The sequence below is a fragment of the Bubalus bubalis genome, chromosome 8 (assembly GCF_019923935.1).
Source record: "Bubalus bubalis isolate 160015118507 breed Murrah chromosome 8, NDDB_SH_1, whole genome shotgun sequence".
NCBI lineage: Eukaryota > Metazoa > Chordata > Mammalia > Artiodactyla > Bovidae > Bubalus > Bubalus bubalis.
Window position 1 is genome coordinate 65,606,053 of NC_059164.1, and position 12,940 is coordinate 65,618,992.

A 12,940-nucleotide genomic window follows, 5' to 3' on the forward strand; every position below is an offset into this window, starting at 1 on the left:
TTTAATGACCAGGCACAGCTCAACCAGGAAATTAAAAACTGCCAAATATCAACATGTAAGAAGATTAAATCCAAATATACCGCACATAAAATAAACAGAATACTAAGATTATGTGCAAATATATTATATGGTAAAAGGAAATACACTTGTCTTTTAAACAGTCTTATGGACTCTGTGGGAGAGGGAGAGGGTGGGAAGATTTGGGAGAATGGCATTGAAACATGTAAAATATCATGTATGAAATGAGTTGCCAGTCCAGGTTCGATGCACGATACTGGATGCTTGGGGCTGGTGCACTGGGACGACCCAGAGGGATGGAATGGGGAGGGAGGAGGGAGGAGGGTTCAGGATGGGGAACACATGTAAACCTGTGGCGGATTCATTTTGATATTTGGCAAATCTAATACAGTTATGTAAAGTTTAAAAATAAAATAAAATTAAAAAAAAAAAATAAATAAAAAAAAAAAATAAAATTCAAGGCGAGAGTCTTAACATTTAAGGATATTCATTTTAAAAACACTTATAATAAACATAATAATTATGGAGGAGAATAAGATAATAAAGTATGAGAAACAAGCCAAATCAATTTTATCTCAAATTTTGAACCTGTCTTTTGTTTCTTAAGTAACTAAATTTCAATTAGATTATGCAAAGTAGCCAACTCAATTTCCTAATGCAAAAAGATTTATATATAATCAACAGGTACATATAATATTCAAAGAAAATGCTAAAAGCTATTTTTATTTATTCACTGGAAAATGGGGGAAAGTGCTCAATTACTACTATAAGAGTGGGGCTGAAGCACTACCTTATCAAGAGAGACATTCCTAAATCACTTTGCAAAAAAGCTACTCAAAATAACATGTTCATTTCAATACTAAATTGTACTCCTACAAGTTTCTATAATCTGAGGACAAATCTCAGATTACTGACAAAGTGTTACTACACTGATTAACCTTTGGTTGATCCTATGCTGTAGGATCCATCTGTTTTATTTACTGGTATATCCAAAGTTTCTAACACTATATGCCTTATAGGTGACAGGTACTCAAAAAACATTTGCTAATCAATGAGTCAGTCTTTCAACTGGCTTCACTGTTTACTGGTACTCTTCTTACTCATTCTATTTTAAACCAAATTTTACATTTGAAAAATCTAAAATTTGTCCACGGATTTTGCAGTCTCTCTTTTTATCAATAAAATTTTGAAAAAAGCTCTCATTTTGCCTTTATTTCACTCTATTCATCTGAAGTCACAAATAAACTACTTTTTTTTCCCAAGTCTACTTCAAAATGTACTAAGACTACACTGAAAATTTCTCCTATGATTTTGAATATCTGGAGATTGTGGTCAGGTAAGAATGGCACGGCCAAAGTACCAGACCTAATCAGGGTATCAGTTAGCTCAGGGCTCAGAGCCAGTCCCTCCTGGCCTTTTAACTTCTACCTGAAACATGAAATTCATAATACATTTTATGAAATATAATTACAATGATAATTTAAAGTATCATTTTAAAGCACTGGACTTACCATTATAGGTTATTCTTGGCTTTGTTAAACACATCACAAGATGTAAATCCATTTCATCTGAAGGTACAAATTTTGAGCATACAGGGCACTTAAATCCTAAAAAATAAAAGAAATCCATGTTACTTCACAATTTTAAATATCCAGCCTTGCTCTTTAAAAAAGCAAGGAAGAAAAAGCATTTCAAACTTCAGTATTACATGTACATTAATATACTACCTATGCGCAACTTAAGTTGGGAAAAGAGTTTGTGACTATTAGTGTCTGACTTAAATCAGTTTATGAACACCATCCAATTTCAATGAAGAAAATCTGATTCACTACAAAACTCTCATATCCTCTTCTAATGTATGGGTCCAATCATTTTCATTTCTTTTTTCATTAATCTGAACTTACGATTTTGTTATAATAGCTTTGTATCCTGACCATCTTTCCTGACAGTACCTTTCCCAGCTTGGTACAGTACAATTTGAGTTGCAAGGTTTTATAGCTAGATAGTACCTTACCAACTATTCTATTCCACTGACCTTTTAAAAATTTATCTGATGAAGAAAGTGAAGCCTTTTGTGGAACAGCAAAACCAGGTCTAGAATCTAAGACTCCTGACTCCTACTATATTGCACTTATTGCCATACCACAAGTCACAAGGCAAACAGAAAATAGCACCAAATGGCAGATTTCTTAGTCAATTTTGACACAAATATTAGTTTCCTACAATATTCAATTTGCACTAAGTACTTTCCAGCAGTACTCTATTAAAAATAAACTGGTAGACTGAAGGAGGGAATATGTTATGAATTCAGCTCTATCCTGCTCCCTCATTTACCAAGAGTAACTGTTCATTCATGGGTCCTTGCTGTTTCCCTGTAGACCTACTTACTGCTCTTTCCTCCAACATCTCCAACCTGCATAAGCAGTGAACTGATAAAGTCCATTTATAGTCTGGTGAGGAACGACTAATCAGAAGTGGCACAAAAAGATGGCCTGAGCCAATTCGTTTTTCTTGAAAATATGACTAAGAAACAGCAAGAGGGTCATGGGTCAGCTGTAGACAGCTGAAGCAAAAAGGGCACATGAAGTTAAGAGACTGCGGTGGGGTATCTATTCTGGGTCATGTGTAGGCTGAACTTACAGGAGAAAAGCTATCAGCAAGCACAGGAAAACAGCTCACGTGGAGATCTTAGAGCAGATGTGCAGAGAGGAGCAAAGTGCTGTGAGAAACAACAAGAGTGGTGGGAAAAAAAAAAAAAAAAGTCCCTAAAAGCTGACCCAGATTGTGGTAGCTTTCTACTTCTAGTATATGTGCACTCTGATAGACACTCTTCTCCTTTCATCTTGACATGAAACCCACTGCAACTCAAGACAGAGTAGAGTCATACCTCATGCAGAGCTCTGTTGAATCGGAAAAGGTTTTGGCCTGCATACTTAATCCACGCACTCAACTTCCTAAACGAAATATGTGTTTCTGAGCAGTTTTTCACATTGTATTAAATACATTTCAAGAGAAAGGAACAAAGGTATATTTAATTCCCACTTCTTAAAAACCACCAAAAAAGCAAAAGAGGATCAATCTAAAATTAAACTACAAAAAGAGCTACAACCCTCAAACAATTCTGACACAAATACTAGCTACTGCATCAATGTGGCAAAACATGCATCAAACAGGGAGAAGACAAAGAGACTATCAAGCAGCATTCCTATTTCCAGGACCATTAGCAATCTTTTTCTGTATACCTGTGGCGGATTCATTTTGATATTTGGCAAAACTAATACAGTTATGTAAAGTTTAAAAATAAAATAAAATTAAAAAAAATAAATAAAAAAAAATAAAAAAAATAAAAGGCATCACGGCTAAGTGCAATGTGATTCTGGAAAAAAAAAAAGAATTGCAAAAACATCCTTCTCTTGAAATTAAACAGGACATTAAAAAAAATTTTTTTTAACTACTTGATTTTCTAACTACTGATCAAAATCATACGCATACTGGCACATGAACTCTAAATTATCAAACAAAAGTGCACAACCATGAACGTCTGAGAGCCATCCAGCTGCCCACAAAGTAGAGCCTAAGGAAAAAAAACTCTGTACAGAGGACTACCATATTTCTAGTTAAATACAATAAACTGATGTGTTTCTTTCTCCTTCACCTAAAACCCACTAAATCAAAAATACATATAATAAAATAAGGTAAGGAACTTGAAAGGAGACAGCAGATGAACAGATGGGCGGAACTGACAGGACTGAGAAAACAGACATACTAAGTGTCTGCAGAAGCCAATTCTCACTACATAATTCTCAAAAAACTCAAGAACCTATACCTCCAATAACTTTCCAGGCCAGTGATGAGGTTAACCATGACGTTAAAATAATGGACTAATAAACAGAATAAAAGAAATTCCCAAGTCTCCAACCCATGTCGTGTAGCCAAGCAAATACAGCTTCGCAATGAGAGTAGAAGAATAAGAGTTCACTACAGGAGAAAAAAAGACCCAAAACAGATTGGCTTGAGGACACCAGGTACAGCAAGGAGAAGGAAAGAAAACAAGGGAATGAATAAATAAATATCTATGTACAGAAAAGGGCCCTTTCTACAAATCTCCTTTTCTCTATCTCTACCAAAAAATCTGGTAGCTTCTCCTCTTAAATCAGAAATTCCACAGATGAAACATCAAGATCCTTGTCTGTTGCTAAGGTTGCTGCTGCATGTGTTTTTTGCTGTTTTGGCTGGTATACCCTCAGGGAGAGATCCTAGAAATGGGACTGCAGGATTAGTAGATTATATGTGTCATCAGGAGATTACACATGTATCTACTTAGATATTCTGAAATTACCCTCTGTAGAGGTTGTACAGTCTAGTACTCCTACTAGCAATGTGTGAAAGTGCCTGTTTCTCCACAGCCTCTCCAAGAATGAGTGCCAGTCTTTTGTGTTCTTGCCTGTCTGGGATGAGTCATGATATCAGTGTAGAGATACAAAGCCCAAGGAGAGAAAACAGTATGTACAAAGAACCACCTGGATTTTTAATTAGAAAACAGTGAATTAAACACATATTTCTCTCCTCCCTCCTAAGTCCACTAAAATGAGAGTAAAGAAATAAACAGAACTTCTTGAGAGGAAAGCGCTTCTTACATTCTGACACTGTTCAGTTTTTCATTTGTTTAAGGGTTGGTTGCTTATCTTTCTTTCTGAGATGTCTGTTTAACATTTTTGCCCATTTTTCTAACAGGTGTTTGGTTTTCCTCATTTTTAAAGAGTTCTTTGTATATTAAGGATATTGTCCTTTTGTGATAACAGTTATAAATATTTCATCAGCCTTTTGAAATTGTTTCTGCTGTGTTTTAACTGTGCATTTTTTTTTTTTTTTGGTATTGCGTTAGGTATATGAGAAGAAAACCTGAAAAGCTGTTTGGAAGCTTTAAATTTAAGACTTGCAATGGCACCCCCACTCCAGTACTCTTGCCTGGAAAACCCCATGGACGGAGGAGCCTGGTGGGCTGCAGTCCATGGGGTCCCCAAGAGTCAGACATAACTGAGTGACTTCACTTTCACTTTTCACTTTCATACACTGGAGAAGGAAATGGCAACCCACTCCAGTGTTCTTGCCTGGAGAATCCCAGGGATGGGGGAGCCTGGTGGGCTGCCGTCTATGGGGTCGCACAAAGTTGGACACGACTGCAGTGACTTAGCAGCACTTAGCAGCAGCAGCGAGTTTTTCATTTCAGTTATTATACTTTTCAGTCCTGGTGGCTTAGATGGTAAAGAATCTGCCTGCGATGCAGAAGAACTGAGTCGGGAAGGTCCGCTGGAGAAGGAAATGGCAACTCACTCCAGTATTCTTGCCTGGAGAATCCTATGGACAGAGGAGCCTAGTGGGCTGCATACAGTCTGTGGGGTCTCAAAGAGTTGGACGTGACTGAGCTGATAAGACAGATATTATACTTTTCAGCTCCAGAATTTTTTGTTGGTTTTTATTTGTTCTCTATTGATATTTTGCTCATTTGTCATTTTCTTAACTTTCTACACCTTTCTTTATTGAGCATCTCTAAGACAGGCATTTTAATTATTTTAATTTAAATTTATTTATTTTAATTGGAGGCTAATTACTTTACAATATTGTATTGGTTCTGCCACACATCAACATGAATCCGCCACGGGTGTACACGTGTTCCCCATCCTGAACCCCCTTCATGTATAATATCATATAAGACAGGCATTTTAAAAGTTTATTTCCTAGTATATCTGCCATCAGGTCTTTTTCAGGGACAGTTTCTGCTGATTTTCCCCCCTTTGAATGGCCCTGTTCATTTGTATAACTTTTTTTTTTTCTTCCTGAAAACTGAACATTTAGATCTAATGTGGTAACTCTGAAAATCAGATTTTGCCAGGAACAAGTGCACCACTGCCTGCCATGTGGCTGGGAATGGAGGGGAAGGGTAACTGCCTCTGTGCTAAGAGCTGAAATTAACCACAGTGTATTGTCCAAGCCTTCCTTCCCCTGGAAGTTGCAAGCCTTCAGTAGATTGCAGACTTCCAAAATAGTTCCTTCAAACAAATTCCACCCATTCAGTTTTTGCCTAGGTGGGGAGATAGATTCCCTGAGTGCATTCTACTTTGCCATCTTCCCATGGTCTTTTGGTCAGTCGTGTCCGACTCTGTGCGACCCCACAGACAGCAGCCCTCCGCCCATGGGATTTTCCAGGCAAGAGTACTGGAGGGGGGTGCCACTGCCTTCTCCGGAAAAACTCGCTAGAGGGATTCAAAGGCAGATTTGAACAAGAAGATGAAAGAAAACAGTGAGTGTGAGGATAGGACAATGAAATTATCATGTCTTAGGAGCAGAACAGTAAAACAGACGGAAAAAAGTGAACAGAGTATGAGACCTGTGAGACACCAACAAGCAGACCAAAATATACATTTGGGAGTCCCAGAAGGAGAGAGAAGGGAGTAGAGAAAATATGTGAATAATGGCTGAAATCTTCCCAAATTTGATGAAAGTCACGAATATAAACATGTGAGACACTCAACAGCCTCCATGTAGGATGAGGCCAACTAGGTCATATTATAATCAAATTTTCAAAAGACAAAGAAAAATTATTGAAAACAGGGATCCTCAATATGATTATAAGCAGAATACTCATGATAAACTTGGATTCCAGAAAGCAGCTGGCAGGTGGAGAAAGGAAAAAACCATTAACTAAGAATCTTATATTCACAGACTTCTCAGGTGGTCCAGTGGCTAAGACTCCACACCTCCATGAGTATTCGATCTGTAGTTAGGGAAGTGGATCCCACATGCCGCAACGAAGACCCACCTCAGCCAAAAAAAATCTTATATACAGCAAAACTTCTTCAAAAGTGAGGGAAAAATGAAATTCCCAAATAAACAAAAGCTGAAGGAGTTTGTTATCACTGACATGCCCTACCGGATATGCTCAATGGAGTCCTACAAGCGGAAATGAAAGGATACTGGACAGTAACTCAAAGCCATATGGAGAAATCAAGATCTCAGTAAACATCTTTAGATCAAGGAAACTGTTATCAAGTTGCTATACTGGAGGCACTGCACCTGAAAAGCTTCAACTATAACTGGACCTGACTTAGATAACAAGACTTTTGTCATTGTTCAGTTGCTCAGTCGTGTCCAACTCTTTGGAACCCCATGGACTGCAGCACACTAGGCTTCCCTGTCCACCACCAACTCCCAGAGCTTGCTCAAATTCATGTCCACTGAGTCGATGATGCCATCCAACCATCTCATCCTCTGTTGTCCCCTTCTCCTCCTGCCTTCAATCTTTGCCAGCATCAGGGTCTTTTCTAATGAATTAGCTCTTCACATCAGGTAACCAAAGTATTGGAGCTTCAGCTTCAACATCAGTCCTTCCAATGAATATTCAGGACTGATCTCCTTTAGGATGGACTGGCTTGATCTCCTTGCAGTCCAAGGGACTCTCAAGAGTCTTCTCCAACACCACAGTTCAAAAGCATCAATTCTTCAGTGCCCAGCTTTCTTTATAGTCCAACTCGCACATCCCTACATGACTACTGGAAAAACCATAGCTTTGACTAGATGGACCTTTGTCAGCAAAGTAACGTCTCTGCTTTTTAATATGCTGTCTAGGTTTCTCATAGCTTTTCTTCTAAGGAGCAAGCATCTTTTAATTTCACGGCTGCAGTCACCATCTGCAGTGATTTTAGAGCCCAAGAAAACAAAGTCTGTCACTGTTTCCATTGTTTCCCTATCTATCTGCTATGAAGTGATGGGACCGGATGTCATGATTTTAGTTTTCTGAATGCTGAGTTTTAAGTGGACTATGGTATACAGTCTCCAAGAATAGTTGCTATCAATTTCATGCATCCTGTTCCTCACATTAAGGAGTCCAATTCTCCTCCCCATGAGTATGTGTCAGCCTTAATAACTTGATCAATGGAATACATAACTGATGCTCTGGGATTTCTGAGATAAACCTTAAGAAGTCTAGCAGATTCCATTTGAGCCTTTTAGAATGTTCACTTTGGGGACATTTCTTTTCAGAACCCAGCTGACATGCTCTGGAAGTACCAGGCACACAGAGGGGTCATGGTAGGTACTCCAGCTGACAACCCAAGCTGGGCTCAGAGTTAACAACCAATATCAATCGCCAGGCATATTAAGTGAGTTTCCTTAGATGTTGAGTCACTTGGACTTTCAGATGACTCCAATCTCAATTTCCAACTGCAACTGCTTGAGACTCCAAACAGGAAGCCCATCTACTGATCCTAGCTTACTCATCCTAGAACCTAAAGAGATAATACATTTATCTTTTAATTAAAACACACACAGTAATTTACTGTGACACTCTGAAACAGCCTAATATTGGAAACACATAAAAGATTTGGTAAATAAACAATTACGCATTTACACATCTATGCAATGGAACAGCTATGCAAATATTTTTTAAAAATGAGAACCTCTATAAACTGGTATGAAGAGATGCCCAAGCTAAATTAAATGGAAAAAACAATGTGGAAAAGCAGGCATATGTTATACTCATTACTGTGTAAGAAAGAATGAATAAGAATACACATGTATGTGTATATCTGCAAAAAGAAATACAAGGAAGGATAAATTTCAAATTAAAGTTTACACACATTACCTACAGGTGGTAAATGAGAATGTAGTGAAAGAAAAACTCAAAGAAGAAGGTACTCCTGGGTCCACCTTTTAATAAAGTTTTAGACTTTTGAACAATGTTAATAACAAGCATTTAAAGATTAAAAACAAACAAGGATTAGGGAAAAGTCTCTAGTAAAAGTAAATGTGTGTATGTCTCTGTGTTAGTCACTCAGCTGCTTCTGACTTTTCGTGATCCCATGGGCTGTAGCCTGCCAGGTTCCTCTGTCCATGGGATTTCCCAAGCAAGAATACTGAAGTGGTAGCCATTTCCTTCTCTAGGGGATTTTCCCAACCCAGGGATCAGGGTGTGTCTCCTGCACTGCAGGCAGATTCTTTAGGTTCTGAGCCATCAGTTCAGTTCAGTCGCTCAGTCATGTCCGACTCTTTGCGACCCCAGCAGCAGGCCAGGCCTCCCTGTCCATCACCAACTCCCAGAGTTCACTCAGACTCATGTCCATCGAGTCTGTGATGCCATCCAGCCATCTCATCCTCTTCTGTCCTCTTCCCCTCCTGCCCCCAATCCCTCCCAGCATCAGAGTCTTTTCCAATGAGTCAACTTTTCGCATGAGGTGGCCAAAGTACTGGAGTTTCAGCTTTAGCATCAGTCCTTCTAATGAACACCCAGGACTGATCTCCTTCAGAATGGACTGGTTGGATCTCCTTGCAGTCTAAGGGACTCTCAAGAGTCTTCTCCAACACCACAGTTCAAAAGCATCAATTCTTCAGCGCTCAGCTTTCTTCACAGTCCAACTCTCACATCCATACATGACCACTGGAAAAACCACAGCCTTGACTAGATGGACCTTTGTTGGCAAAGTAATGTCTCTGCTTTTGAATATGCTATCTAGGTTGGTCATAACTTTCCTTCCAAGGAGTAAGCGTCTTTTAATTTCATGCAATCACCATCTGCAGTGATTTTGGAGCCCAGAAAAATAAAGTCTGACACTGTTTCCACTGTTGCCCCATCTATTTCCCATGAAGTGATGGGACCAGATGCCATGATCTTCGTTTTCTGAATGTTGAGCTTTAAGCCAACCTTTTCACCCTCCTCTTTCACTTTCATCAAGAGGCTCTTTAGTTCCTCTTCACTTTCTGCCATAAGGGTGGTTTCATCTGCATATCTGAGGTTATTGATATTTCTCCTGGTAATCTTGATTCCAGCTTGTGCTTCTTCCAGCCCAGCTTTTCTCATGATGTACTCTGCATATAAGTTAAATAAGCAGGGTGACAATATACAGCCTTGACGTACTCCTTTTCCTATTTGGAACCAGTCTGTTGTTCCATGTCCAGTTCTAACTGTTGCTTCCTGACCTGCATACCGGTTTCTCAAGAGGCCGGTCAGGTGGTCTGGTATTCCCATCTCTTTCAGAGTTTTCCACAGTTTATTGTGATCCACACAGTCAAAGGCTTTGGCATAGTCAATAAAGCAGAAATAGATATTTTTCTGGAACTCTCTTGCTTTTTCGATGATCCAGCGGATGTTGGCAATTTGATCTCTGGTTCCTCTGCCTTTTCTAAATCCAGCTTGAACATCTGGAATTTCATGGTTCACATATTGCTGAAGCCTGGCTTGGAGAATTTTGAGCACAACTTTACTAGCATGTGAGATGAGTGCAATTGTGCAGTAGTTTGAGCATTCTTTGGCATTGCCTTTCTTTGGGATTGGAATGAAAACTGACCTTTTCCAGTCCTGTGGCCACTGCTGAGTTTTCCAAATTTGCTGGCATATTGAGTGCAGCACTTTCACAGCATCATCTTTCAGGATCTGAAATAGCTCAACTGGAATTCCATCACCTCCACTAGCTTTGTTTGTAGTGATGCTTTCTAAGGCCCACTTGACTTCACATTACAACATGTCTGAGCCATCAGGGAAGCTCAAAAGCAAATATAAATGAAAACAAATGAACTCAACTGTATATAAACAGATACAAACAAAAATATACATACAAACTTATTTAGCTCAGTTCTCTAAAAGAGCCTAGAAGCAATGATGCTATGCTATGCTAAGTCACTTCAGTCGTGTCTAACTCTGTGTGACCCCATAGACGGCAGCCCACCAGGCTCCCCCGTCCCTGCGATTCTCCAGGCAAGAACACTGGAGTGGGTTGCCATTTCCTTCTCCAATGCATGAAAGTGAAAAATGAAAGTGAAGTTGCTCAGTCGCTCAGTCGTGTCCGACTCTTAGCGACCCCATGGATTGCAGCCTAACAGGCTCCTCCGTTCATGGGATTTTCCAGGCAAGAGTACTGGAGTGGGGTGCCATTGCTCGGTAGCAAAAAGGACCTACTCCCAGATCTTGGGTTTTTAAATATCTTTCCCCCTCCCCGTCCCAAAAAAGGAACCAGAGATCCCTGAGGAAATGGCTGGTTTTAAGTCTGGGGCACCAAGAAATAGTGAACCTCAAATATCTTGTTCCAGATTAAGTAAGAGGTCAGAAACAGGCACAAAAAGGCACAGAAGCCACTTTGAAAGGGCTTCTCCTGGTCAAATCCAGACAATCTAAACATCAAAATGCATGATATAATAAATTATAATATTTTAAATTTGAAAAAATGCAAAATTACAGATGGATAATTACACATTCTGAAATATCAACTGAAATCACTTACTTAACAAAGATTAAAAGATATTTTTAAAATGGAGAAACTGGCTGACATTAGCTTAAAAGTCCAAACTTAGTATCACCAACACAAGGGCAAGCTGACATCTGTGCTCCCTGATATGACATACTGTGGGTGTCAAGAGAGTTGGATAGGACTTGGTGGCTGAACAACAACAAGGAAATTTAGAAAAAGCCTCTAACGAGATGTACACCAACACTAACAGAAAAGGGAACTCTGATAATACAATCAATGTAGAAAACAAACTTCAGCATTGCTGATCCCCCCACCCAAACCTTATAATTAAAAGATTTCTATTTTTGCTTTATCTATTTAATTGTGTTTCTTCATATTGTTTTGGTGTACATCTTACATACTGGAGTTTTTTTCCAAATTTCCTCAATTGTCCCAGTAATTCAAGATGATACTGCATCCATGAAACAAGAACAGGAGGCTATATATAAACTAGGAACAGAGAAGCAAACAAAAGCTCTGGAAAATTGAAACTTTTGGTAGAAACTAAGAATTCAAATAGATGGTTAAAGTATTAACTTCGAGGTAATAATGATGCCAACTGTTAATAACAGTAACATTTACTATATAACAAGAAATTATCTAAGCATCTCAGCAACTTATTTATCCTTACAACCTTGAGTTAGGCACTAGTATTAACCCTATTTTACAAATAAAAAAGACAAAAGGTAATTAACTTGCATAAGATCAGTTAGAAATTGGCAATGAAGAGTTCAAACAGGCCTTCTGGATCCAGAGCCTAATTCTTAACCATTACTCTACACATATTTTTTTAATCTCCCAGGAAGTAAAACCAAAAGTCAAACAGGAGAGTAAATAAAATCAAAAGATTGATCCAAGGTGGCCTAACATCTAATCAGCTAGAAATACAATTGAAAAAAGAGAAAGAAACTGTCAAAGACATAATTTCCCAAACTGAAGTTTGAGTATACAGACCAAAAGAATGGACCCATACAACAAGTGAAAAACAAGAGCCATACCAAAGTATATTACCACGAAATAACAGAGCACTAGGGAAAGAGAATAAATCCAAGTTTTGAAAATGAAAAACGATCAATATAAAATATCTGAAACAGCTTCCCAGACTTCTATACTCTGTCTTTCATGAAACTAGTACTTTTGGAGAGTCTAGTCCACTTTTCAGAATCAGAATGGCGCTAGTGTTCTCAACAGCAACACTTGAAAAAAGACATGTGAAGCAATAACTTCAAAATTCTAAAAGAAAATTATTTCACTTAGACTATATACAAAAACTACACATACTCATACTTGATTGACAAAAACATATTTCCCTGATTAAAAAAAACCCATCAAAACCTTTTCTTCCTATATGCATTGTTAAGAAACTTTTAGCACATATGCTCCACTAAAATAAGGGAGTAAACAGAAGAGGAAAATGAGAAAGACACCAAGATCAAGGCAACAAGATCTCTCATAGGAGAAAGGTGAAGGGAACTCCTTGCATAGTTCTCTAGCTGGTCAAGAAGTGGGAGAAAGAAGGGGGAAAAAGGCAGAGGACAGGGAAGGGGAAGGAAGGGAGGGGTGGGACTGGAGAGAGGGAAATGTAGGGGAGGAGGGAGGGGCAGGGAGTGAACTGATGAGGCTCCTTGATGTGTTCAATCATGTGG

General features: G+C 38.7%; 1 protein-coding gene across 2 annotated transcripts in view; it reads right to left on the minus strand.

Moving 5' to 3' along the window:
* ZNRF2 (zinc and ring finger 2) overlaps nt 1-12,940 on the minus strand; it is a 94,082-nt gene that overhangs the window by 34,662 nt on the left and 46,480 nt on the right. For both annotated transcript variants that reach the window (XM_006055696.3, XM_044946697.1), the window contains exon 2: nt 1,530-1,625. In XM_006055696.3, coding sequence (XP_006055758.2) covers nt 1,530-1,625 — 96 coding nt within the window. The remainder of the gene's footprint in view (nt 1-1,529; nt 1,626-12,940) is intronic.